General features: G+C 42.1%; 3 protein-coding genes and 1 long non-coding RNA gene across 12 annotated transcripts in view; 2 read left to right on the forward strand and 2 right to left on the reverse strand.

Annotated features, from left to right (window-relative positions):
- LOC116712074 (NACHT, LRR and PYD domains-containing protein 3-like) overlaps positions 1–25,042 on the reverse strand; it is a 1,065,068-nt gene that overhangs the window by 959,135 nt on the left and 80,891 nt on the right. The window lies entirely within an intron of this gene.
- cyb5a (cytochrome b5 type A (microsomal)) lies at positions 1,567–5,268 on the reverse strand. The gene is made up of 5 exons (XM_032552078.1): positions 4,992–5,268; positions 2,586–2,714; positions 2,436–2,465; positions 2,255–2,289; positions 1,567–2,088 (listed from the first exon to the last, which is right to left on the reverse strand). The coding sequence occupies exons 1-5, from the start codon at positions 5,127–5,129 to the stop codon at positions 2,004–2,006; spliced, it is 417 nt and encodes a 138-aa protein (XP_032407969.1). The 5' UTR covers positions 5,130–5,268; the 3' UTR covers positions 1,567–2,003.
- LOC116712200 (uncharacterized) lies at positions 2,721–3,809 on the forward strand. The gene is made up of 3 exons (XR_004337470.1): positions 2,721–3,488; positions 3,534–3,679; positions 3,712–3,809. It is a non-coding gene; the product is annotated as an uncharacterized LOC116712200 (long non-coding RNA).
- On the forward strand, positions 3,971–18,195 carry c21h18orf63 (chromosome 21 C18orf63 homolog). 3 transcript variants are annotated; one of them, XM_032551970.1, is made up of 14 exons: positions 3,971–4,164; positions 8,648–8,782; positions 8,882–8,960; positions 10,358–10,414; positions 10,530–10,641; positions 11,003–11,044; positions 11,129–11,205; positions 11,277–11,389; positions 12,345–12,441; positions 12,535–12,617; positions 13,078–13,264; positions 16,196–17,047; positions 17,141–17,224; positions 17,914–18,195. In XM_032551970.1, exons 1-14 carry the CDS (start codon positions 4,097–4,099, stop codon positions 18,034–18,036), a joined length of 2,109 nt encoding a protein of 702 aa, XP_032407861.1. In that variant the 5' UTR covers positions 3,971–4,096; the 3' UTR covers positions 18,037–18,195. The 3 variants fall into 3 exon arrangements, with proteins under 3 accessions (XP_032407861.1, XP_032407862.1, XP_032407863.1); XM_032551971.1 differs by having other exon boundaries at positions 8,651–8,782; XM_032551972.1 differs by lacking the exon at positions 10,358–10,414.

The raw sequence follows: 25,042 nt of genomic DNA on the forward strand, positions 1-25,042 counted from the left end.
TCACCCGAGTGTCCAAGACATACGGCCGCAGATCCGATGAAACGACGACAAAGTCGATCATCGAACTGCGGCCTAGGGTGTCCTGGTGCCAAGTGCACATATGGACACCCTTATGCCTGAACATGGTGTTCGATATGGACAATCCCTGACGAGCACAGAAGTCCAACAACAGAACACCATTCGAGTTCAGATCGGGGGGGCCGTTCCTCCCAACCACGCCCCTCCAGGTCTCACTGTCATTGCCCACGTGAGCGTTGAAGTCCCCCAGTAGAACAAGGGAGTCCCCAGGAGGAGCACTCTCTGAAGTGGAGGATCACCTGTTAAAAGCTAAAAACCTCTAATTATGACCCAGAACTCCCTGCGAGGGTTTACTGATTACCACTTCCTACCACCAGGCGGCAGCATTTCTTTTTTTATTTGTAGGTTTTCAGTTTTAATTTCAGTCCAAACATTTTGTCATGAAGTTGGAAACAATTGCTCAACAATTATTTTAAATAAAATGTAAACATCAAGATTGACATTTATTTTATTTTTCTGTTCAAATAATAAACTAAAATCATCTCCATGTTATTGAAATAAATTAAATCAGATTTAAAGAGAGAGGAATTATTTCAGATCCAATATAAAAATAAAGCCACAGTTTCCTGATTCTTCAGGGGTTTATTATTTTCTGAGCCTCATTTTTAAAAACTTTTGCTGTTTGAATTGAACTTTCTGGATGTTTCTGCTTCTAGACTAAGAAGAACCTCAGAAACTCAGAAACTGAGTCAGTTAAGAACAATTTCTGTTCAGCCATTTTTATTTTATTTTAAAGTCCCATTAAAAGAACAAATGACTCATTTGAATCAGTCACCTGAACTTCCAGCCACATTAACTTTAATTATACTCCAGAACTCCAGTTGGGGGCCACAGAAAATCATTCAGAGGACCGTAAAAGGCCCCCGGACCTCCATTTGATCCCCCATATTTACAGCTTTTTGCATCAACAGTCGTCCATCTGAAACCAGGATCAACGTCCCAGTTTGTTACTGGTTTAATATAATAATAAAATACATCAGCTTTGTTTCTTTGGTCTCCTTTCTGAAATCTTCCCGGCAACAGGCCGCCAACCTCCAGCTGATTGGTTGATATTTAACATAGTTTAAACTTAGACATGTGATTGGTTGAATTAAAGGTTTTAATTCTTTAATTTGGGTCGGAACTAAATAAAATCATCAGATTGTTCCTGTTACACTGACCGTCCACAGGGTGGCGCTGCAGAGCTGCATTCATCTGATGGCTCCAGAACCAGCCATCCCAGAATAACCTGGACTAGATTTCAGAATAAAAGCCCACAGCAGCAACTTCTCAATCACTTTATTACATTAGAAAGCAGCTGCACTCAGACAGCATCACTGGGTTCTGGTTCCGGTTCTGACAGAACCTGGACAGATCTCATCAGATCCGGACCGACCAGAAGTTCTGGAAAACGGTTCAGTCTGAAGGGCTCCACCTGCTGGACGGAGGAACGATTTAAACACAAATTGAAACTTTTTTTATTCTTTTTCCATAAAAATTAAGTCAGAATTTCATCAGTTTAAGAGTTTTATTAGTGCAGAACGAGTCGGGACGGCGGTTCTGGAGAGAAACACCCATCAGACTGATGTCACCAGAACCAAACTGGACCCAGATTGGACCCAACATTAGCTGCTGACTGACAGGAACTCGTTCACATTCAGTTATGAAGATATAAAAACTAATTATACATCCAGTGCAAGATCATGAGGTTCTGCTGAACATCTGGATCGGAAATGCCCGGCAGGAAGGACTTCATTGGATCATAGAGTCATGTGATTGGTTGGTTAAATTCTGGTTAATTCAGAGTTGCCATGGCGGCGCAGCATAGAGCCGTGGATCCTAGATCAGACTGAGGGAATGTGATGCTGTTGGTCCACAGCGGCCAGTCGTCCGCTCTAGAACCGCCGCTCTACGCTGGATGACATCACAGCGCTCAGACGATGATGTCACTCGCTGTCGGTGGTGTACATGCGGTACATCAGAGTCACGATGCCGGCTGCCAGAGTGGGGATGATCAGATTGGACCACCAGCTGCAAGAGAGGAGCAGGAGTTACTAAACCACCCAGACGGAACCCGACTTTGGCCCTGAAGGCCCCTGGAGACCCCTGGTGGCCCCTGGTGGCTCCTGGTGGCCCCTGGAGACCCTTGGTGGCCCCTGGAGACCCCTGGTGGCCCCTGGTGGCCCCTGGTGTTTACCTGCCGTCCTCCTTCGCCGTGGTAACCAGCGTTTCCTGTCCAACACAAACAAGAGAAGTGATGAGAAGGGTCAGAGTTAAACATCATCATCATCATCATCATCTTGTCTCTGGGGTTCACTGCTCCTCATCCAACCCTGTGGCCTACATTTCCCATGATGCCCCAGGCTCTGCTGACTCACCACAGGCTTGGCGATCTTGTGTCGGTCGTCCTGCAGACGGACAGACAGACAGTTAGTGAGAGGGCGGAGGTGTCATGGTGGACAGTAAGGTCAGTGTCATGGCGTCGTGTCGTCATGTTGGCGTTGCCGTGGCGACGTCCCCACACTGACCGGGTGCAGCTCTCCGATCACCATGCTGGCGGCCATCTCCCTGGCGTCGGTGGAATGGCCGACGTCCTCGAAGCTCTCCGTGGCGTTGCCCCCCGCCTGCTCCCTCAGAACCTCCTCGCCTCCGGGATGCTGCGGACACGGACCACACCGTCACGACCGGAACCAGAACCAGAACGCGCTGGTTGTCATGGAAACCCCTGATCAACTGCTTTGTGATTTTAGTTATTGAAAATGTGACCAATAATCATCGGTTTTAACATTTTATTTTATAAATGGTACGACCCAGTACGACCCGGTACGGCCCGGTACGGCCCGGTATCATCAGGAGCAGTGAATTATTCAGGCAGATTTTATGAAACCTGTTCATCAGTTGCTACTTTTTAAAAACACAAAACTTTTTTAATTAAGAATTTTAATTCCATTTTGTTTCATTTTCTTATCCTAATAAAAATGTTTTACAGTGTAAAATATTCTGTTCACCAGTAAAGTTTAAAGGAATTGACTAAATTATTACAATTTGATCATTATTTTGTACTTTATTAGATGAAACTCTTTACATATCTAATGTTGCCCAAAAAATGTAATAAACATTTATTACAGAAAGTAATAAATATATTAAATATTCAGAAAGTAATAAATATGTTAAATATTCAGAAAGTAATAAATATGTTCAAGTTGATATGAAAATATCTTCAGAAAAGTTTCACATCTTTAATCAGTTTCTTTTTGCACCAAAATCTCAAAGTCTAAAATAATTTTCTCCCAAAATAAATAATATTTTAAATTCTCTCTCCTTTATCGGCACAACGATAAATAAAACATTTAATGAAACAAACAATAATCTGATGTTTTTCCTCAAACTGTTTCTGTTTAGCTCAGGATGAAGGACGGACGGTTCTGAAGGTTCTGAAGGTTCTGATGGTTCTGAAGGTTCTGATGGTTCTGAAGGTTCTGATGGTTCTGATGGATGTTTGAGGTAAATCTTATTATGAAATAACTTTAATAAACTTAATAACTTTAATGAACTGAACCAAACTGGTTCCCTCTCATCTCTCGTCCCTGATCCAGTCTGCTGATTCTGGTTCTAGGTTCTGGTTCCAGTTCTAGGTTCTGGTTCCAGTTCTAGGTTCTGGTTCTGGTTCTCTCTGTGTGTATTCTGCTGACTTGGCGTTTCCCTCTTATCTCTCGTCCCTGATCCGGTCCGCCGGATCGCCCTGCCAATGATTTACAGCCTGCAGCAGAGACAACGAGTCGGGCCTCATCAGAACCGGGTCTGAGGGAGCCCGGACCGAGCGTCCCGATTGGCTGGCGGGCGCTGACGCTCACCTGAGGACACGCCCACCCCCTCACCTCTGTGCAGCCTGTCCTCTGACAGACGGCGGGACAAAAGTCCAACCGGGCCGGTTCTGTGTGAAAGTTCCTGCAGGAGGAAATATCAGCTCATAAATGACCTCTGACCTGATAGAGACGGTTACCATGGAGCTGCTGAACCTCCTGAACAAATCAGCTTCATGCTACATAAACCTGCAATCCTATTGGCTGACGGGACCAACAGCTGGTTACCATGGAGACGACTGCAGTAAGTGAAATGTTCTTATTTGAACAGTTTATTCATCAGTAGTTTTGATTCTTCTGGGTTTTTTAATAATCAATCCTCTGATTGGAGCTTTGAGTCCATCTAAAAACTACTTTATAATAAACTCATGAACCAAGCGTCCTAACCAAAGTAAAGTTGTGTTTCTACATTCAGACATGGAAGAAGTCGATCAGGTTCTGACAGGTACTGGACCGAGTCGGTCTGCAGAACATTTTTACCTTTCACTGTACTTCCTGTCAGGCACAGGAAGTACTTCATTTAAAAAAGATTAACTTTATATTTATTTGTAAATAAAATTTTTAGGTCGTTAAATTCAAGTAAAGATTGTTTAAATTTAATAACAGAGTGTTTATTATTTTTAAGAGTTAAACTTTGTTTCTCAACTGTGATTGGTTAGTTTACAGGTGAAAAAATGAGGTTAAACTAAAAATATGTGAAAAAAGAAAACTCAACATGAAGAAAAATATTTCAAATTCTGAATTTATGACAGGAAAAACTTGCAGCTGATTTAACAACCTGCCTTTTAAAATGGCTTCACCATGACTGATTACAGAAAACAATAAATACGTAATAACCAAAAACCAGTGATTTAATATAAAAGTTGCTCAGATTCATTAAGTGACATTAAATTCTAGAGTAGTTTATAATTGGTGGCGATATGGGGCCCGGGCCCCCAAACCCGGAATCCCTAGCTACGGCCCTGGCGGCTCTGATTTAATCCTGATAAAATCAGCAAACCGCGGAAAAGCTCCGGCTGGTTATCGGAACCGGACCGCGGTTCTGGACACCGGAAGCAGAACTTTCCTCACCTCGTCCAGGAACTTGGTGACGTCGTAGACCTTGTTGTGGATGATGATCCAGGTGGACTTGAAGGAGTTCTGCTCCTCGATCTCTGACAGCCTGAAGTACTTCACTCCTTCGGGGCTTTTCTCCTGCTTCTCGCCCATCTCTGTGGCTCCTGGTCCGTCGGTTCGGAGGCGAAGCGGCGGGAGAACCGGGAGGAGCTACTCGGCCGGACTGAGCTTATGTAATACCGGGGAGAGTCCGACCGTGACTCCGCACAAACACTCCGACATTTACCCCAGAGACACTCCACTCCAACTTCCAGCGCTCACTACTTATCAATGATCAAGGTGAGCTCGCGGTAACGCCACTTCCGGTTGGAGTTTTCAAAATAAAGCTGAAGAGTCAGTTTAGGCGTTAGTACCGTATATCAAATATAATAAAAGTAAAAAATAAAACAAAAGCTGTAATAATTACATAAAAGTGCTGCAATTGTGAAAAATTAAAATAAAAAAATCAAAATGAAGATATTTTGATTACACAAATAAGTAAATATATACAGTTCTATTCAATTTTTAAAAAATAAAAATAAAATGTTACATGCAATAAAACTAACAAAAAATTACGTAACTAGACAAATTTGTGCTTTAAGCAAACAACTAAATACATATTTATAAAGGTATTTAAATAAATAAATCAGCTCAAAATTAAAAAGTTTTTAAAATAAAACAAATAAATAAAAAGATAAACGAATAGATTAAGATAAAATACAATTAAAACGTGTTGGTTTTACTGTAAAGCGTCACTGAGTGTCCTGAGCAGCCAGAGGCGGTCCTAGCCTGTTTGGTGCCCTGACCAACCCTCTTCCCCTCCTCTTCAATGAAGTCGTTAACCGGTGAGAAATCGTGTTAATCTGAAGTCATTTCACTTCATGAATTTAAAAAGTGGATCTTGAGTTTGCTTTTAAAAATGTCCCCCTCTCACCCGCAGGGGTTCTTAAGAAATGTTTTGGGGGTTTTGCCCCTTTTTTCTTAGTTTTTTTTCCCCTTTTTTTTCATATTTTTATCCTTTTTTTTTACAGTTGGGTGTTGATGTAGCTGAGTCAATATTTTATATTAAAACCAGACAGAAGTATATTTGTCTATTTAATAAATAATGGGCTCTTTGCACCTGCCGCTCTGACGTCACATCCGCATGCGCAAATACGGCTCATTTTTTTCCTTATGAGTGACCATGACCGCAAGGAAAGATAAACTCGTATTTCAAAGGCAATTTAAGCAATACCATGAACACTGTTGTGTTCCACGGTGCACAGCGTCTTCTAAATATAACAGTCGTTTAAGTTTTCATGGATTTCCAAGCGATCCTGACTTACAACAACGACGGCTTGTCAATATTCGTCGTGACAACATCAAGCTAACATCGCATAGCAAAGTTTGCAGCCTTCACTTCCCTCCGGATCAGTTTCATCAGCCTAAAACTCCTGGCGGGAGAAGAATGGTTAAAAAAAAGGAGCCGTCCCTGTGCTATTTCAATGGAACAATTTCTGTGTTCAGCCTGGAAGAGCCAGTGTATGGGAAAGAGTGATCCGCCTGTGGAATGCACGTATGCAGATCACGATTATTGCTCTGTCCCAGAACCAGCTGGCCTGGACATGGTAATAAATGGAAACCATAAATTAAAAGAAGAAATAAAAGCCCTAACAAGCCAGATCGAAGAACTGAAAATCCATTCTACCTTCGGATTACAAAGGTTCGCAGGGTCTGATGATGACATCCGATTTTACACGAGGTAAGCATCCACACCGCAACAAACCTTTTTCTTTTTAAAATTTGTGTTACTCGCCCCACCTCTGGTTTCTTAATTAAATATGTCTGAACTCAAAAATACAATAAACAAAAATTATGGGGCTTCTCGTGCTTTCTCGTGCTTCTGAAGCAAAAAGCCCGAACCGTAATCTCCCCGTTACTTGGTCTCTGTTTGACACTAACGACAAAAAACACACATTAAAGCAATAAACTTAAAAATGAATACAAAATAACGTAAGAACATTGTCCGTTAGAAAAAATAAGAATGTTTAGATATTTAAATAGTACAATTGTATTAGTAAAATGTCCGAGAATATTGCCTATTAGCATAAGCTAAAGCTAATGTTAGCCACGAAGTTTAAAGAACTTTAAAGTAAGACTCACCTTCATATCCATGAATGTATGACGATACATACATCTTAAAACCTTTTTCCAGTTTGCTTGATGGGGCTTTAGATCCCGCCTTACAAATACGATGTACATTGTTAATTGTTAGCTTTGGCAAGCCCTGCAAACACCGACTGTAAAATGACATCTTTAATAGCCCGGACAAAAATGAGCCGCTTTTCCCCGAACGCGGAAGCTGAGGTGCAAAGAGCCCATTATGTGCGACTTAGATTGATAAATGTTGAGATTTTATTTTGAAAGAATACGTCTACTTCCGGTCCGACTGTATTTAAGTAATGCTACTTCAAGGCACCAATCAGAACCTTGCACGGTTGGTACCGCCCTCAAAGTTATTCTAGTACTCTCATTGGCTCTCCACTTCCATATCGTTAACAAAGCGAGTCGCTGATTGGTTCTCACCAGACGTCAGTCATCGCCCAGCTGTGGGCGAAGACTGTGGGGCAAAGCAGGCTAAAGTTCACTAAAGTTCAACAGTTTTCAAGGAAACCAGTTCTCACGCAAGGATTGGCTTCTCTCACGCACCTCACGTAATGCGTGTTGAGTTACTCGCTGGTGCTGCCAGAGGGCCTGCTTTAATGTGGATTTCCTCTGGACATTAGCAGCTTCTAAACTGTTAACAGCAGAGCTTCCTGTCCAACAGACCAGCTTTGATTTAACTACTGGAAGTTTCCGGCGGGAAACACGCGCCCCTGAAACTCAAAGCTGGTCTATATTACAAAGATTCTCTACATTGTGGCAGAAGAGAAAATCAACCAGACTTAACTAAAATACTGACAACAGCCACATGGATGTAAGTAAAGGTTATAGAGGAACACAGCGTCATCCTTTTAATATATTTGAGCGAATTTATAGAAAATAACCTGAACTAAAAACAAAAAAAGTTACAATGGATGAAATAAGGAATGAAGACTCGTCCTTTGTGTTACCCATCTTTGTTTCGAGCAAAGGTTTATCAGATTTTTAAGCAAATTTAAATGATTTTCATATATTCAGAACTACTGCTTTGAATTTAATAGTTTTTATAGAAAACAAATGTGAGAACCTTGAAGAGTAGATGTACATTTACTACTTTAGACAGAAAAATCGAGGCTAAATTGAACCCAGCTGAGTTATCTTGATTTAACCAAGTTCAGGAGTCAACGAGGTGAGGAAGAGCTTTTAGACTGTTAACCTAATATCACTTTAACAAGTGTTTTTGTTGCTGTGTGTTTAGTTATAAAAGTGTCATAATGTTTTATTTTTATCATAACCCAAAAATAAAAAACGCAACAGTGGTTGTTTTTGCTAATGTCTTTGTAGCATCTTTAATGTTCTGTTTATGCGACTAAAGAGTTTTAATTCTTACACAAACTTTCGGTTTTACAATATAGACGTTGTAATCTATCTATTTTAGAAGTTTTGAATCTGAATTAAAAGGAGAGTTTATGTAATAGAAAAGGTAAATATGAAGTAAAGTGTGTCTTCAGCAGGATGAGCGGCGTCGGGCCCAAGTCGTTGTTCTTCCTCGGACTTCCGGACCGGAACCAGTTGGTCTGCGTCACGCTGAGTCCGCAGGAGGAAGAGCAGCAGGAGCCCAGGACCAATCAGATCAAGACCTGCAGGTAAACACCTGAAACATCACCTGTTCAAAGCTGAGACACGTGAAGCTGAGGATCCACTCTGACATGTCCGCCATGTTGTCCGCCATGTTGTCTCCACAGGGAGCTGGTGCTGCTGTACTCGGACATCCTGGCCTGTCCTGCTCTGGACTCCATCACTGACGTCACTGCAGTCATGTCTGTAAGCCTCCACCGTTTATTGGCATTAATAAGCAGCATTACAGTGTGAAACATTATGGCAGAAAATGGATGGAAGTTTGGTAACTTACTCATTCAGATCGGACATAATGTGGTTAAATATAAATCATTTGAGCTGAATATTAAATATGCTATTCAATATTAAGGTTGAATAGCATAAAAAAACTGTACAAAGAAAATAAAGATTATAAAAAATATATAATAATGATAATAACTAATTAACTTCCATAATAAAACTACAACTAATAATAATTTTAAAAATCCAATAAAATACTAATACTAGTAAATAATGATATTAGATAATATATAGGTAATAGACTAAGGATAATTATTATGTAAAAAGTAAATAAATAAATGAGATGAATGAAGATGTAAACTTGAGGTCTGGTTCTGCAGTCGCTCTCTGCTGCAGCAGGAAGTTTCCTGTTGTTCCACAGATGTGGAGATTGAGACATTGTGAGGCTGACAGGAACATGAATGATTGCCGTGGAAACGTTGCACGCCACCCCGTCTGCTCACACGCTACCTGCATGCGCCGCTGCAGCAGCAGCAGTTCGCCTCTCTGTGACTGGAAACAGAAAACTATTCTAGAAATCATCTCATTGAACCGATTCAGAATAATCAGGGAAAGTTTCTATTTCAAAGACTTTAGTTTCTCTTCTTTAACATTGTTTCTAGAAAGTAAAACCAGCTGCTGATGAAGGGAAACCCAAACTATCAGAACAAACTGCCTGCAGCACAGAGCAGCAGTCTGACCCGTTCAGTCCATTCGGTTCTGTCCTCATCAGAGGCAGTCAGTGAAAGTTCTGCAGGAAACCAGGAGCAGCGACCTTCAGAACGACCCTGCTGAAGGTCACTGCTGGACATGTTGGCTCAGTGTGAAGCTTTTTATCCTCCCTGTGTGTCGGAATTCTGATGCAATCAGGGCAACTTGGGAACATCAGACCTGCATGTTGCTGCTGCATGTTGCTGCTGCATGTTGCTGCTGCATGTTGCTGCTGCATGTTGCTGCTTCATGTTGCTGCTGCATGTTGCTGCTTCATGTTGCTGCTGCATGTTGCTGCTGCATGTTGCTGCTTCATGTTGCTGTTGCATGTTGCTGCTACATGTTGCTGCTAAATGTTGCTGCTGCATGTTGCTGCTTCATGTTGCTGCTGCATGTTGCTGTTTCATGTTGCTGCTTCATGTTGCTGCTGCATGTTGCTGTTTCATGTTGCTGTTTCATGTTGCTGCTGCATGTTGCTGTTTCATGTTGCTGCTTCATGTTGCTGCTGCATGTTGCTGTTTCATGTTGCTGCTACATGTTGCTGTTTCATGTTGCTGCTACATGTTGCTGCTGCATGTTGCTGTGTTGCTTGTTGACCCGTGTCTCCCTGTCAGGTCCACTTCCTGCAGCGCGGCGTCCTTCAGGCCTTTGCCATCAGAAACCATCTGCAGGTGAGATCAGGCTGTTGTAGTTACTGTCTGCAACCAGCAGGGGTCACCTGACTGTGTGTGTGTTTATCTGTGTGTGTGTGTGTGTGTGTGTGTGGGTGTGTGTGTGTGTGTGCAGCTGGGCGGTCCTCACACGGCGTTTCCAGGCGACCTGCAGTGCTGCCTCTCTTACTCTCTGATCAGCCGTTTGGCTCCCAGCTGGAACAAAGCAGGACTTTACCTGATCTCAGGTAGGCAGAGCAGGCCACGCCCACTCAGGGTTCAACCAATCAGCTTCAACCCTGAAACACCATGAAGATGAAGCCAAAGGTCATGAATTCATCTTTCATATCCAGATATTTACATATGAATCAGTTTATGATGAATCAGATTGGAACAGAGCCCAGAGAATATTTATTGGTTTATTGAAATAGAAAATTACTGTATTTACTTTGATAAATAAATATTTATTCATATATTTGCTGCATGTCTTCCTCCTTCCTGTCAGCTTCTGTCATATCAGGGAAACTAGAGCCACAAAAAACCCTGGAGGGAGAAAAAAACTATTAAAGTTTGACTGATTGAAACGGGTTGACCTGGTTCTGTTTGCAGGGGCAGACTTCCTGACCTGGCGAGGAACGCTCAGCGCCGTCAGTACGTTCTGCTTCCTGTTCCTCTGCGGCATCATGTTCTGCCGGCCCGGTATAGCTAACGGTTCTGGTTCTGGTTCTGGTTCAGGTCTGGAGATGAACACCAGCGGCGATCGGCTGAGCCTCAGCATCGAAGCCAGCGCCGTCAGAACGCCGCCGCCCACGGTAGGAGGCCCTGAGGGGGGCAGCGGGCCGACCGGAACCAGAACCAGAACCTGTCTGTGTCTCTGTCTCAGCTGGACGACCTCGGGCTGCCGGCACCGGTCGTCCAGAGGTTCTGCAGCGACCCGGACTTCATCCTGGACCCGTCCTCCACTGGGGGACCCGTCTGGTGCCACGTCCTGCCCAGGTGGGCCGGCGCCACCCGGTGGACAGTCCTGGACCTGACAGCCTGTCAGAGCCAGGAAAGAACCTAATCACTTAGTTATGATGATCAATAAGAAACTAATAACTTTATTATGAGGATCAATAAGTCAGAATATTAACAGAAAATCCTGATTTAAAGAATAAAAGCTGGAGTCTCTCCCAGTTCCTCCCAGTCGTTCCCAGTCCCTCCCAGTCGTTCCCAGTCGCTCCCAGTCGTTCCCAGTTCCTCCCAGTCCCTCCCAGTTCCTCCCAGTCCCTCCCAGTCGTTCCCAGTTCCTCCCAGTCTCTCCCAGTTCCTCCCAGTCGTTCCATCTCACTGGTTTTCTAAACTAATTCATTTTATTCCATCTGATGTAATAATTTGAGTTAAAAAATTAAGAATTTCATTATTTGATACCAAAATATAACTTTACATATTTAATTTTGTTAGTTAATTTTTTCTATATTCTCATAAAATGACACATTTATTCTCAGTTTATTTAAACATTTTGACATTATTAATATTATTATTATTATTATTATTGCTGATGATGATAATCTTTATTTCAGACAATAAAAAGATTCATAGTAAAAAAATAAAACCAACTATTATTTAGACTTTTTGATGTAAAACTTATTTCTAGTAATGTGAGATATGAACTATTATGACTTTATTCTCAATTTGACTTTTATATTGTAAAATGACTCTATTCCCCTTCGGCGCCCTAAACTTGTTTCTCATAACTTTCTGGCTTTATGTTCCATAATTTATGTTTTTTCTTAGCCTGACTCGGATACTTTGTTGTATTAAAGTGATATTTTAACCCAGATTAATGTAATCCAGATTAATCTAATCCAGCCTTCCTCTGTGGTTCTGATTTATCGGGTCGGTGTAATGCTGCCTCTGGCCAGCAGGTGGAGCCGCTGCTCTGCGTGTTCATGGCTGTTTTTCTGTGCAGCATGAAGAAGGGTCAGATCATCAGCATCAGCCGCCAGCTGCCCAGAGACGGACCCTTCCGGACCTACGGAGACCTTCAGAACCACTGGAACCGCCTGGTACCGCCCGACCCGGCCCGCGCTGTCAGAACCTTGCTCTGCTTTTCTGTGGAACCCAGACTGGTCTGAAGTGGTTGTTGGTTTGATTCCCAGTACGGCTACCGGCTGCCGGACCTGGAGGGGGGCGGAGTCTACTGCAGCGTCTACTTCAGACCGGTGGGAGAGAAAGTCTTCACGTATCCAAACATAGATTCACTGCATAGAAGCTGCACAGAGCAGCAGAGCATAGAAACCCTGAACTAGATATCACTGGTTGAAACACTTTATTACTGTCATTATTATTATCATTATTATTATTATTATTATTGTCATTATTATTATCATTATTATTATTATCATTATTATTATTATTATTATTGTCATTATTATTATCATTATTATTATTATCATTATTATTATTATTGTCATTATTATTATCATTATTATTATTATCATTATTATTGTTATTATTATTATCATTATTATTATTATTATTATTATCATTATTATTGTTATTATTATTATCATTATTATTATTATTATTATCATTATTATTATTATTATTATCATTATTATTATCATTATTGTTATTATTATTATTATTATTATTATTTCTGTTATGGTACCAAGCGTCGTCCCTTCACTCCCGCCCCTCAGTTACCCTCTCAGCTGTATCCGCCTGCAGCCTGTGCAGCGCTGCCCCCGGGGCGACCTGCAGGGGGCGCTGGCCCGCTTCCTGGCCGACAGCAGTGAGCGGCTGCAGAGCGTGTGCGGCTTCCCGACCCGTCTGACCAGTAAACCCAGTTACCCCACGGCCGGCCTGACCACCGCTGCCTCCATGCAGGTAGGAGCTGCAGCGCTGCTCGGTTGAGTCACAGATAAAGTTATTAAATAAAAGTTTTTGAAAGAAAATTTCTATTTAAAACCAAACTTTTTAAACTCTTAGATAAATTCTTGTTTCTTTCTAAATGTTTCTGTTTTGCTCTTTGACTGTTTTATTCAGAAAAATGAGAAACATAAAAGTAAATATTATTTTTGTTTGTTTGTTTTACCAGTAAGTTTAAAATGAAATATGATAATTAGTTACTAGGTACATCAACCAAATAAAACATGGAGGAAAATACAAAAAATCTCCAATTTTCTGTAAGTTGTATTTTTTTTATTCATTTATTTTTAATTCATTATTGAATTTAAAATTGTTTTAATTTGATTATTTATCTATTCATTAAATATTTTCATGACGATTGTCAACTAAAATATTTAATAGTTATTAATCACATGAGTGTCTATAGTTAATTTAATTTAATCTCAGGTTTTTCAACTATTCTTAATCTACCTTAACAGAATATTTTTATCTTTATTATAATAGTCTTATTGCCATCGATGGGAAAAAAATACTTATTTTATGGAAATATATGTTTATATGTAGAATACTATCAAGACTATTATAAAACAGAATTATAAATGTTTTGCATTCTCTAAATAATTATCCAGAAGTGATTTTATAACAAGATCACTGAGGTTTACCGTCAAGGAGGAAAATTAACAAACACAACAGAAACATCTGATTTATTTGATTAAAACCAGAAAATCTGCAAAACTTTTTCACATCAACTTCCAAATTATTTTTAATAAACTTTAAATCTGAAAGTAAATCATTTGTGAACCTGGGATAATTTCTCATGTCTTCGTTTCTTTGTATTCTTCATATTTTTAATTTGTAAAAAAAGTTTTTTGTCTCTTCAGTTTTGAACGACTGCAGGAAAAATAATGTTTTTTTTGTCAACAACAGTAAACTAATTCAGGAGGTTCTTCCTGTTTGTCTGAGCCCACTGAGCGCGCTCACAGCTGCTCAAGCAGCAGCCAATAGGAGGAGAGGAAGGAGACGACGCTCTGAGAAAACAAGACAAACAGAAAATAAAAAACTTTCAAACTTTATGTTTATGCTGCAAAAACAGCTGATCCTAAAATAAACAATAACAATGATGATTAATAACATTCAGAACCAGCAAGTTGGAACTAAAAAGGAGAAATAATTTCCTCTTTTCAGTAATTCATTAATCTGAATGTTTATGATGTCGATAAATAGAGGTAGTGTCTCCTAACCGTGAGAATAGAAGTGGTTTTATTTCCCAGTTGTTCCTGTAGCTTCCTGAATCCTCTCTGCTGAGCGTGAAGCTGCAGGAAATGAGATTATTCGCGCGTTTCCAGCCAATAAAACCTTCAGACAGTTTAACAGCCTCAGAGCAGCTTCTTCCTCTCCATCTCATGAATTAATGTTCCTGACGTCAGTGGAGTGAGAGGAGCTTCTCCTCATGAGGTTTGGTGAAGAATCCTCGTTTTAATGCAGAATATTCTTCGTTATGCGCCGTAATAAAAGAGTTTCTCAGCAGCAGCCAGCCGCCGTAAAGCAGCTGCAGGTTGAGCATCAAAGCCGCTGAAATTAAAGCCATCCTTCATCCAGAGTGTTAGAGGAGGGAGAAGGCCGTCAGAAACTCTGCAGAGACGAGTTCAGCTCCCACAGAGTCGGGCTAAAATATTCATGCCGTTCAGCCCAGATCCATCTGAGCTCAGACGTTTTATTTTCACACTTCAAAGGTGGAAATTTCTGCTGGTTTTCAGCCTGGAAGGTGAAACTGAACGGAAGAAATAATTTCACTTTTCCTTTTGTCCTCGTTAAAAGAAAGTCGTTAAAAATGAACTTTGCTATTATTTTTTATCAGATTATTGTTATCTTTCTCTTTTTATTGCTCCGTTAAATTAGTTTCAGAGTCTCTGTTACATTTAAATGTCTGTTTTCTCCGTATTTGGGCGACCCGGTACCGTCCAGAATCACCTCCACAGACCTGCAGATGTTTCAGTTTAACCTCAGCTCTGCTGTTTGTAGCATGTAAAAACCAGATGTTCTGGAAAACAGCAACATTTAGGAAATATTTGCTCTATGTGGAACAAGGTCAAAGGTCACAGCGTTTTCACCTCCGTCTCCTTTCATTAAAACGTCTGAAAGCCTCAGAATAAATTCATAATTGGAAACATTAGAAGATTCTCAATGAAATGTAAAGTTAATTAGAGATTATAAATTTAAACATTTCATCCACCATTAGTGTAAATTTAGCTGTGATGCTAATCAGATACACCAGGCACTTAGGGAATGAACCAGACTTTTTATTCTCAGTATGTTGATTATTTTATTGATGCTTCTAAGGGCCACAACAGTCACAGTAAATCCGTGGTATATTGTAGAGCTGTGGTATGGATTTATTTAGTTATTATTTTAGTAATCTGAAGTAATCCTTTGATTCAGAGTTCCATAATCAAAACACATGGAAAGAAATTACTTTTTCTAAAATTATACCTAAATTTGACATATTTCTTCTTATTACTAGTTTTACTTGTTTCCATTTCTAACTTGCTGAGTGTCACTAGAAACCTTCAAACCCAAAATCAGAAGTAACTTTTTGGATTTTGGTCCCATGCTCTCTATTACAATATATGATCATTTGCAGAAACATGAACAACCTGGTTAAGATTATTGACGGAGTTTATCAGCATCATTCCAGGCGGTCGGCCCTTTCTGAACCAGGTGTAGTTCAGACTCCGACCACCAGGTGGCACCAAAGCACTGCTAATAGTTTCCTCAGTATGAGAGGAACATTAATCAGCCAAGCTGTGTCGTTTCCATGGATCCTATTGGCTGTTTTCAGGTGTGATGCTGATTCACATAAAGGTTTGATATCAGATCCAGATGATGAAGGTGAATCGTTTCCTTCCTCAGGTTCTGAGTTCGGACCAGATCAACCTGACCACCAGGCCGGTTCTGTCCCAGCCTGCGCCGTCCTCCCGGGCGGACCCGCCCGCCTGGGTCCCGCTCTCCCAGCAGGGCGGCGCTCTTCCAGGAAGCAGATCTGGGAACTCGCTGTGGTACCGTCCGGAGGCCCGGTTCCCTTCGGCCCGGTCCCCGTCGGCCCACCCGTCCTCCAGTCAGAACCAGCACCAGTCGGACCACTCCCGATTTGTTTCCTCTTTCTTCCAACACTTCCAGCCGGCTTCATCCCTCCCTCCTCTTCCTCAGCCCGGTCCGGTCCCAGTGAACCCGCCTCCCAAACTGGTTCCCATCTTCAGGAACAACGACCCGACCCGCCGGCTCAGCGTGGCTCTGCTGCGAGTCCAGAAGCAGCAGAACCGAGGGATGGAGGACAAACGCAGACTCACCCTGCCGCTTCCTGTTGGGTCACGAACCACACCTTCCTCTTCCTCTTCTTCCTTCTCCTCTTCCTCAGCTGCACCCCTCCCTCCTCCTCCTCTCATTGTCCCCCGATTCGCCCGCCGCCCTAAAAGCCAGAGCGCCGCTGTTCCTCAGCCGTCGGGTCAGTCCAGGGTCACCCGGATCTCCAGCCTCAGCCCGGTGTTCAAGGCGAAAGCAGCCTTCATCATCCCACCCAGAACCAAACCCAGCAGAACCTCTGGGACGGTCCGACCCGAACGGGCCGCCGACCGCTGGAAGGCAGCGGGACCCGAAAGCATCGCCCCCAGGAGCATCATGAAAACCAGCAGAGAGGCCGGCCCTGAAGGCAGCACCGAACCAGAACCAACCCCGCCGCAGAGGGAGACCGTCAGCAGCAGGAAGGTCGGTCCAGTTCGTTCTGGTTCTGGTTCTAGAAGGAATTTAATGGCATCATTTTGTTAGAACCTTAAGACGATTGTTTGGTTCTCCGTCCAGACGGTCGGCTTCGATCTGAAAGAGAAACACAACAAGTCCAAAGTTTCAGTGGAAGACGTGGAGAAAATGGCCAGAAGCAACCAGGTGAGACGGACCGACCCAGTTCTGCAGACCGACCCGGTTCTGTAGACCGACACGCTTCTGTAGACCGACCCGCTTCTGCAGACCGACCCACTTCTGTAGACCGACCCGGTTCTGCAGACCGACCTGCTTCTGCAGACCGACCCAGTTCTGTAGACCGACCCACTTCTGCAGACCGACCCACTTCTGTAGACCGACCCGGTTCTGCAGGCCGACCCGGTTTTGTAGACCGACCCGGTTCTGCAGGAAAACCTGATTTAAAAACTCAAAGAGCAGCTGACCCCCCAATCAGCTCTTATTTTGGAGACCGGCTGTGAACCGGACCTTAAAGGTTCTGTTCAGGGTGGGAACTCACCATAACATTAGAGCTAACTTTAGCTTAGCGCTTAGCTTTCCTGCTAACTTTGAAAACATTTAGCGCAGTTAGCTCCAGTAAACTGCAGGTTTTAAACATGGAGCCGTCCTCAGGGTGAAGCATCGCAGTGTGTTAGAGTGATGAACAGCGACAGGTGGCGCTGCAGCAGGCGACTACAAACTTCAAAATACTTTATTAATCCCAAAGTGATGGACGATCCATCGGCTGCGGCTCGCTGAACGTTAATATTGACATCAGGTCGTGGTGTGATGTCAGCGCTGATGTCAGAGCTGACGTCAGCGCGGCCTGATGACATCATGGTCTCCCTCCCTCCCAGTGGTCCGGCCTGAGCGGCCGCTCTCTGCTGCTGTGGCTCAGGAACAGAGGAATCCCTGTGAGCTCCAAGCTGAGGAAGGAGGAGCTGATGATGAAGGTGATGAGCTGCCTGGCCGAGGCCTGAGCCGCCTGATTGGACGGCGCCGCTGCACCACAGCCAATCACAGAACGGTAAAATCCTCCAGTGGCAGCAACGTTCTCTGCTGCTGCTGGAGGAAAGATTTAATGTTTTTTATTTAAAAAGAACATTTATATTATTTCTGTTCTAACTTTTTAATTTCATTTATTTATTCTAGCTTTATTTTTTATTAAAAAAGGAAATGTCTAACATTTTATTTTCTCTTTCATTGATTTATTTTAGTTTTATTTTAATTGCATTATTTATAAAGAAAATATTCATTATTAGGTTTATTTTTTAAAAAATATTTAGGTAATTTTTAGATTATAATTTATTTTGTATTGTTTTTTAATTAAAAGAAATTGAGGTTTGACATTTATGTTTAACAGGAGATTCATATGTTCTTAAATTCAAACGAGTTTTATTATTTTCAGCTATAATAAAAAAAAAAGCTTTTAGTTTTTATAAAATCTGTTTTTAAGCTGATTGTTCTGCTAAATGTTCAAAATGTTTCCTGCGTTATTTAAATATTTCATGAGTTTAAAAGTTATTTTCATAAAACTTTCTGGTTACATTTTTAAAAATATTTTTTAGTTTCATGTAAATTTAACACATATTCAGCTTTTTGAAAGATTTTTACTTGAAGTTGGTTTGAAAATGAAACCTGTAAGTTATAAAAATCCCAGTTCTGGGAAAGTTTTATATTTTGGGTATGTTTTGTATTTATTACATATTTAAACTGCAGCTTCTTGTTTTGTGTTCGTGAATCTATAATAATATTTATTTAATTTATTTAATTTATCAGAATAAAGTTCTAACACCTGGATTTGTTTTATTCCTCCAGCTGCTGAAACACTTAAAAACTTTCATTTCTGTCATTTAGTTATAAATTATTCAAGTAGTTTATGATTTTGCTAACATTTCCTCTCTACGGAGGACTGAACCTGCCCAAACATTTGATACATATAGAAATAAATATTGTGTCATCAGACCAGAGAGATTGGTCTAGTCAAAGGCCCAGCAGAGACTCTGTTTGCTTCTCTATCAATGACATGTTTTCCTGTCTTTCCTGTTTTGAGAAGAGAAATCAGCATCAAATGTATGCAGAAAGTTATTAAAGATATTCTAAGGAAATAGAGAATAAATCAGATGTTTTAATTTGTTTGGTGGCTTTGAGCAGGAAGGATCTCCTGTAGAGGTCAGTGTTCCAGCGGTTCAGTAGTAGCCTCTGACTGAAGACTCTCTGTTACGGCTGTTCTGATGAAAATCCTCCAGCTTTAAAAGTCTGTTTAACTTTAAACAGATTTTAATCTCCTCAGATGAGAACGTTGAACAGATTAATAATCTGACAGCAAATTAAATCCACAGCAGCAGGAAAAACTTGGAGGAAGGAAAACAGCTGAAGGAAGGAATCAGGGGTCAAAGGTCATCTGACCTCCTCTGAAATATCAGAGTGTGGCTCGTATCGAAGCGGCTCTGAGATTTAACTCTAAACTCTGGATGAGGATAAAAACAGAAACAACAGGAAACTTAATCCTGCTGATGGATTAAACTCTGAACTAATCTAAACCTAATCTAATGTAACCCGGTCCAAACTAAAGGTGTTTGTAAGGAATTAAGTTCAAAGGAGTGATAGTTTAGAATGTGTTGCTTAAATATGCTAAAAATGTTATTAATCAGTGTTAACCAGAAACTGTATTTCAGGTTCTTTAAAAAGTAATTTTCACTGTATTTTATTTTGAAAGGCTCATGTTGCGGGAGGAAGTGGGGTAGATCAGAGGAACTTGACTGGTCCGTGGTTGGCTGAGGGTGAGGAGGAGAGGAGAGAGAAGAGGGGAGAGACAGGAAGTAGAGAGTGAGAATCCCGAAAAAGAGAGAAGACGTGACAGAATTTAGCGAACGGGTTTGTACATAATTCGGCTTTCAGCTCGACAGTCGGTGAAAGTATATCAACCCTACGCTCTGTTTTACCGCTGCTGTGAGTTCCAGACCGGAGCTCACTGAACACTATATGTAATGCTCGCTGAGGCATTTATTATTCGCTAACTCAGTGAATAGCCGTTGAGGACTGTTAGCTAACCCGGCTAACGGACAGTTCAGTTAAAGTTTCCGAAGTGGGAGCTTTATGGAGTAGCGCCTGGAGCAGCGAGCTACGCATGTGGAAAGAGTGGTGGAGTGGTTGGAGGACTGGGCTACGCTGGACGTCTCTGTTCCCGAATCCTGAGGACTACCGGACTGGTTGGGGCCTGAGGACATCTTGCTGGCTGGACTGAGGACGGGTGAGGTGTTGAAAGGGCTCGGGGTTTCACTCGGAGAGGGGCGCCAAGTTCCACGCTTCACAACAGGCCTGCAACGGGGTTTCTTTTTGTTTTGTTGGGACACTATTTTAGTTAAGTATTGCCGGCTTAGGTGAACTTAGAACTGTGGGCCCACATTAATTAATATATTGTGTGAACTTAAAAGAGTGAAGTATTTCACAGTTTGTGCATTTGTTAATGTGTTTAATACATGTTTAATTCTCATACAGGTGTACGTTTGATTTATTAAGAACTATACTTAGAGTGTGTTATTTCTGTTTAAGTCTACTATTTGGTGAGAAGGGAAAGAAATACGGGTATATTATTACTCTAAACTCAACATAAGTTTAAAACACGAGAGTGTACTAAAATTATTATTTATAACTTGATGAGTTTAATGAACTCAGGGGCCCTTACCCATGTTAAAACGGTGTAATTGGGCTACATAAAATGGAGGCACCGCTGGGATTCGTTGTTTGAGTTTATTGATATATTAGTTCAAAGTACTTTCCTGATCGTTATTTTTAAGAAAAAAAAAATTAAGAGAAAATGGAGCAAACTGAGGTTATGGTGACTAAACTTAAGAACTGGTGTCTAGGGGAGGGCATAAATGAGAGCCATGCCTTGTTGACAAAAGTTCCTCAAAATACAGAAGTTGCACAAATAGAAGAGACATTGCAAACTATAAAGTGTCTTGGGCGTGTGCGTGTTAGGGGAAGAATGTTTGACGAATCAACAGATCAAATATTAGTGCTTTGTGAGTGCAGGGAAAAACTTACAAATGCAGACATACCAAATGAGGTGTTGACTTTAGATGAATCTACAGTATGGCCTATATTCATTGTGGCAGAATCTTCAAGTGCAGATGAAGATTTTAGTGTCAAACTAAATACTCTGTTACAAGCAGAAGGGAAGACTGCAGAGGATGTGCATGCTCTTCTAACTGGGTCAGAACCTGTACCCTCACCTACAGAGTCCCTCATTCGTGCTGTGAGTGATCTACTGGACAAAGCAGCTAAACCTGCAACAGAAGCTGGAGGTTTTCGCCGCCTGCGCACTTTCTCTGGCCTACTACCTACTCCTGCAGGTGAGGAACAATTTGATCATTGGTTGGAGCAAGCTTACATGATGGTGGAAGTGAGTGAATGTTCGCCCAAAGAAAAACGAAGGAGAATAATGGAGAGCCTAAAAGGTCCTGCATTAGAAGTCATCAAGGCAGTTCGCCTTTCGGATCCAGATGTCAGTCCGGAAGAGTGTCTAGAAGCTCTTGACAGTGCATTTGGGATGGCAGAGTCAGGAGATGATTTATACTTTGCTTTCAGACTGATGCAGCAACAGTCTGGGGAAAAGCTGTCAGATTTCCTACGAAGACTAGAGCGCAGTTTGTCGAAAGTAGTTCAAAAAGATGGCCTTCCTGCCTCAAGCATGAACAAAGCTCGGATTGAACAGTTGCTTAAGGGCGCAGTGGGTTCAGATTTAATGCTAATTCAGCTCAGGTTGAGGGAGAGAAAAGGGAACCCTCCGACCTTTCTTGAACTATTGCGTGAAATTCGTGCTGAAGAGGAGTATGAAGCATCTAGAGCTAAATTGTCTCCATCCGTACGTGCAGTCCACCCAAAACCTCAGTTGGACCACAATCAGAGTGAAATTCAGAGTCTAAGAGCCGAGATAAAAGAGGTGAAGTCAATGTTCGCTGCGTTGTCTTCAAAATCCCTTCAAGATACGGCAGACAAGCAAGACAAATGTTCAACTGACAGAGAGAGACTTAAAGAACCAAGTCTGGATGCTGATGTTGTCGCTTTAAAGAAACAAGTTAAACAGCTGCAGCAAAAAGTCAAGTCGAGAGTGTCACATCAGGCTGAAACAACACCAGCTGTCATGGCAGTGCACACTCCAAATAGACATCCTGACATGGATGAACGTTTTTGCTATCGCTGTGGTGAAAGTGGACACATAGCAAGCAAATGCAGAAGTCCTGAAAATCAAAATAAAGTCATTCTGAGGCTAATCCAAGCACTCAAAAAAGCTAAAAGTTCAAATACTCAGCCTCATACTGATGAAAGTGTTGAGCAAAGTGCTACAGTGAGAAAGAGTGCAGTGGCTAACATACAACCGGTCGGGCTCCCAGAAGGACTAATAGGACCACCGTCCTTGGAACCTTTAAAAATCAATGGACAGTTATGTAATGCCCTATTAGACAGTGGTTCCCGGGTTAGCATCATCTTTGAATCCTGGTACAGGAGGTACCTGTCTGACACACCCATTCACCCTGTCAGTAAACTGGACATATGGGGTCTGAGTGAGTCAAGCTACCCATATCTTGGCTATGTGATAGTAGATATGGAGTTTCCTAAGAAAGTGACTGGAGCTCCAGCTACTTTGTCAGTCCTAGCTCTGATTTGTCCAGATCCACCTGGTCCAGACCAAACCCCTGTCATCATTGGCACCAATGCAAAAGCCAATCTTCCAAAACGCTTGGCTCAGCTGTGTGAGGAAACATCTGAGGCGCAGGTTCAAACATTAGGAATTTGCGGGGTTTTGCCTGGAGATGCAGAAAGAAACTTGGATTTAAAAGAAGAAAACGAAGAAATCGGATGTGTAAAATGGGAGGGTCCTGGCGATCTGACATTTCCTGCTGGAAGTATATGTAAAGCATCTTGCAGCGTGGATGTGGAGAAGCCTCTCTCTGAAGACATCTTGGTAGTTGAGTCTTCAAACGTAAATCCACTTCCTGCTGGTGTACTGCTACAAGCCATGGTGATTCCAAGTAATGCTGTGGATGTGAACCAGCTGACGTTATTGTTCCAGAATGAATCTTTGAGAGACATAACAGTACCAGCTGGCACTGTTGTGGGATGTCTGTGCGTCACTGATGTTGTCACCACAGTTTCCAAACAAAACACTGTAAATTTAGGATTTGATGCAAGTCTGATAAATTTTGGAGAGTCACCGGTTCCAGAACAATGGAAGCAAAGACTTTGTCAGAAGCTATCTGAACGAGCATCTGTTTTTTCTCTGGATGAGCTGGATGTGGGACTCGCTAAAGAGGTGGAGCACACAATTAGGCTATCAGATCCCCGCCCATTTCGAGAGCGCTCCAGACGCATTGCTCCTGCAGATATTAATGATGTACGCTGTCATATACAGAAACTTCTAGCTGCAGGCATCATTAAAGAGTCTAAAAGCCCATATGCGTCTCCCATCGTCATTGTGAGGAAAAAGAATGGAGATGTACGGATGTGTGTTGATTATCGGACACTTAACAGTCGAACTGTGCCCGATCAATACACCACACCCCGTATTGATGAAGCTCTTGACTGCCTCTCTGGTAGTCAGTGGTTTTCAGTCTTAGATTTGAGGAGTGGCTATTATCAGATAGCTATGAAAGAAGAGGACAAAGAAAAAACAGCTTTTATTTGCCCTCTAGGATTTTATCAGTTTGAGAGGATGCCACAGGGTATCACCGGAGCCCCTGCAACTTTCCAACGTTTGATGGAGAAAGCAGTAGGTGACATGAACCTCCTCCAAGTACTTGTGTACCTTGATGACCTTATTATCTTTGGAAAGACTCTAGAAGAACATGAGGAGAGACTTCTAAAGGTTCTGGACAGACTTCAAGAAGTAGGGCTCAAGATTTCTCTGGATAAATGTCAGTTCTGTCAGACAAAGGTGAAATATGTAGGACACATAGTGTCTGCAGAAGGTGTCTCAGCTGATCCAGCAAAAATTGAAGCTGTCACTACCTGGCCGATGCCTACTAATCTGAAGACCCTGCGGTCATTTTTAGGATTTTGTGGGTACTACCGGAGGTTTATCCAGGGTTATTCTTCCATAGTTCGCCCATTGACTGACCTAACTAAAGGATATGGACCCACACAGAGTGGGAGGAAGTCCAAAAAGGGTGAAGCTAAGGCTTATTTGGATGAACGGGAGCCATTCCGGGAGAGGTGGGATCAAGCATGCACTGATGCATTTGAGGAAGTGAAACACTGCCTTACCAATGCCCCGGTCCTGGCTTTCGCTGACCCCAGCAAAGCTTATGTCTTACATGTAGACGCCAGTTTGAACGGACTAGGCGCTGTCCTTTACCAAGAGTATCCTGAGGGACTGCGACCAGTGGCATTTGCTAGCCGCAAACTAAGCTCGTCAGAAAAGAATTATGCCATTCATCAGTTGGAGTTTCTGTCTCTTAAGTGGGCGGTTGTGGAGAAATTCCATGATTATCTCTATGGAGCACGCTTCACTGTACGAACGGACAACAATCCCCTGACTTATGTCCTCACCTCAGCAAAGCTAAATGCTACTGGGCATCGTTGGCTGTCAGACTTATCAGCCTACGATTTTGACATAATCTACAGACGGGGAAAAAACAACATTGATGCCGATCTATTGTCACGGATGGATCCTGGGGAAGGGGATCTTGAGTGGCAAAGTATATCACAAGCGGGAGTAAAGTCGATATGTCAGAGAGTTGGCACCCATGATTTTCCTACAGATTCTCCTACTTATGCAGAACAGCTTGGAATCTCTCCCGAGTGCATCCCTGATGTGTATGCTTATCCTACACGATTGCAACTAAACTCACTAGAACAAATGTCAAGACAAGAACTTATTACAGCTCAAAGTGACGACTCTGTCATAGGACCAATCATCCAAGTGCTGAGCGATGGAAAATGGCCTGATGACCTCAAAGCTAATCCAGAGATGATGGCCAT

Source organism: Xiphophorus hellerii, chromosome 21 (genome assembly GCF_003331165.1).
Source record: "Xiphophorus hellerii strain 12219 chromosome 21, Xiphophorus_hellerii-4.1, whole genome shotgun sequence".
Classification (NCBI taxonomy): Eukaryota; Metazoa; Chordata; class Actinopteri; order Cyprinodontiformes; family Poeciliidae; genus Xiphophorus; species Xiphophorus hellerii.